At 39.3% G+C, this 2,420-nt stretch overlaps 1 protein-coding gene across 1 annotated transcript in view; it reads right to left on the bottom strand.

Annotated features, from left to right (window-relative positions):
* Positions 1-2,420, bottom strand: part of MUSK (muscle, skeletal, receptor tyrosine kinase) — a 132,145-nt gene that overhangs the window by 105,616 nt on the left and 24,109 nt on the right. The window contains exon 3 of the mRNA XM_012641130.1: positions 1,826-2,021. Within this exon, the coding sequence (XP_012496584.1) occupies positions 1,826-2,021 (196 nt within the window). The remainder of the gene's footprint in view (positions 1-1,825; positions 2,022-2,420) is intronic.

The raw sequence follows: 2,420 nt of genomic DNA, 5'->3' as shown, positions 1-2,420 counted from the left end.
TTCAAAAATGAGAAAACAGAAAATAAAGAGAAAGAATAGAAAAAATGTACCTTATTTTGAAAAAAACCCTGGTCTTTAGATCAAAAAGCCCCACCTAAACCAGAGAGAATAATAACAATAAAAAACTCCTAACATATTCTTGTACGTTTGTGAAATTTATGAACTCTAAAAATGAAAAATGAAAAATCCTAGAATCTTTATGAAGGTTAAACATCAGATTTAAATAAGAAATAAAAAAGAAAGAAGAAAAAGACTTCCCATCTGCAACAGAGGATGTCATATGATGAATAATTGTCTACTAAAGGCTAAAAGGAAATGGCATTTTAAAACTCTCATTCTATACCCAGAAAAATTATTATCCAAGAGTGAGGGCAAAGACTTCCAGCCTTGCAAAGATTCAGAAATTATCTCACATGCTCACATTCTGAAAAAAGTACCAAATGATTTCCTCCAGAAAATGACAACAAAAGATAAATAATGATGAAAGCCAACACAGAAACCTAACAAGTGAAGGTCTCAAGTGGACCTACATTCCACTAATTTATGTGGTGCCAATATGTAGGGTTACATGATTTTTTCCCATCAGTAAAGTAGTGTCAGAGAGGAGAAGAGAAAGATTACATTATGGCAAGGTTGACAGTTTACAAGCAGCAGGTGCTTGCATCACAGGAGCTCATGAGGTTCGAAGATGCTAGGAAGGGAGTGTTTGATGATATACCACCAAGTAGAAAAGAAAACTAAGTATGGAAGGAAATAAAATACTAACGAAGGGTCAATGGAAAAGAGAACAGAGAGGAATCAAGGACAGAAGGTGACTATGTTGGTGACGGTGTGTAGTATGAGTAAGAGGATGAAAGGGGCTTAGACACGCTCAGCTGAGAAAGAGACAGTGGGAGTTTGTACCCACAAACTCTACTTGGAGGCAAGTCATGCGTGTGGGAAACTGTTTTCCTCACCTGACAAAGCTGCACAAAGAAGTATCCATGGTTACAGAGTGATATACTGGAGGTTAAGTTTTAAATGCACACCATTACCGGGAGGGGACAAGGCCGAATGTGGCCCATTCATCAGGTAGTCTGATAAAGAGTTAAGATAAATGTCACTGGACTTGTAGAGGTCAAGGAATTATGAAGATTAAGTGACTAGTAGCTGTATTTCATGGCTCTTAACATCTCTTAGGATGTTGGCAGGAGTAGGGATGTGTAGAAAACTAGTAAGTCCAGAATCAGTGTCATTGATAAATACAGGGGAGTGCCTAGAAGTGAGAAGATGACATGATGAATAGAGTTAGAGAAGAGGTTGGGCAGAAAGGCATGAGCCCTCATGAGAGGAAAGACTTTGCACAGGAAAAAAAATATAATGGCTTAATGGCAGCAGTGAGGGCTAGGAGATTAACTAACAGCACTTACTAGCCATGTAGACACGAGGGGGGGAAATCGAATAGCCTCCATTTAAGCAGAAAGTCACTCAGAAGAAAATCAAGTTTGAAATAAGGCAAAAGGTAGAAGAAGTGTCTGCAAAGGGGTTAGAGATAAAAAGAGTGTTCGGTTGTAACAGAGCTATGTTCAAAGCCACAGGTTAAAGGTTTTAGAGGAATGTTTCCCCGTGAAAGAAGTCAGGGTGGAGGAAACACAGAGCTCTATGAAGGCAAGAAAATGGGAAAGGATAGAGAACTAAGCGGCTTGCATTAGTGTGGTGGTTGCTGGCAGGAATAAGAGGTGTGAAATGAACTGGCCTCAAGTTTGTGCTTTGAACTTGAACTTGTCTTGCTGCTGAAACTCCAGGTATGAGGGAGTCTCTATTTACTGGCTGTTTCAAAGTGTACCAAGTCAACTTTAAAATCAACAGATGATTCTCTTTCCCACTCACTCATCTTCACTTGCAGAGCTCCGCAACTCTCCGCAGCTCCTCCCACGCCATTGTTGGCTATGCAGCAGTAAATGCCATCATCACTGTCCTCCACACTCAGGATGGTGAGGAGCTGCCCATTCTCCCGAATGCTGTACCGGGTGTCAAAGAGCCTGCAGGTCACAGAGGAAAATGGGAGATTAATGTGTCATCTGTGATTTTTCCAGCTATGATTAATTGATCAAACTGATGACTTGTCAATGAGGAAGTAGAATGCACCACTGAGTCCTCCAAAGATTCTTTCAAAGGGTGATGTCTATTGATAAGATCAAATGTAAAGTTTACTTGATTCAGGAAAGTATATCATAACCAAGATTTATGTGTCTTCTCACCATAATTACTGGGAAGTAGTAGATGTTAATAAACATGCACACACATAAGTGTGATGAGCAGAAAGAGTTAAATGTTTGTGGACATAGCTAACAATTACTTGAATATTCAAATATTCATCCTTTCATTAAACAAATACTTATTGAGTGCTAACAAGTGCCAGGCACAGTTCTATTTACTTG

This window comes from Propithecus coquereli, unplaced genomic scaffold, assembly GCF_000956105.1.
Source record: "Propithecus coquereli isolate 6110/MARCELLA unplaced genomic scaffold, Pcoq_1.0 Scaffold163, whole genome shotgun sequence".
NCBI lineage: Eukaryota > Metazoa > Chordata > Mammalia > Primates > Indriidae > Propithecus > Propithecus coquereli.
This window is presented reverse-complemented; position numbering and strand designations above follow the sequence as displayed.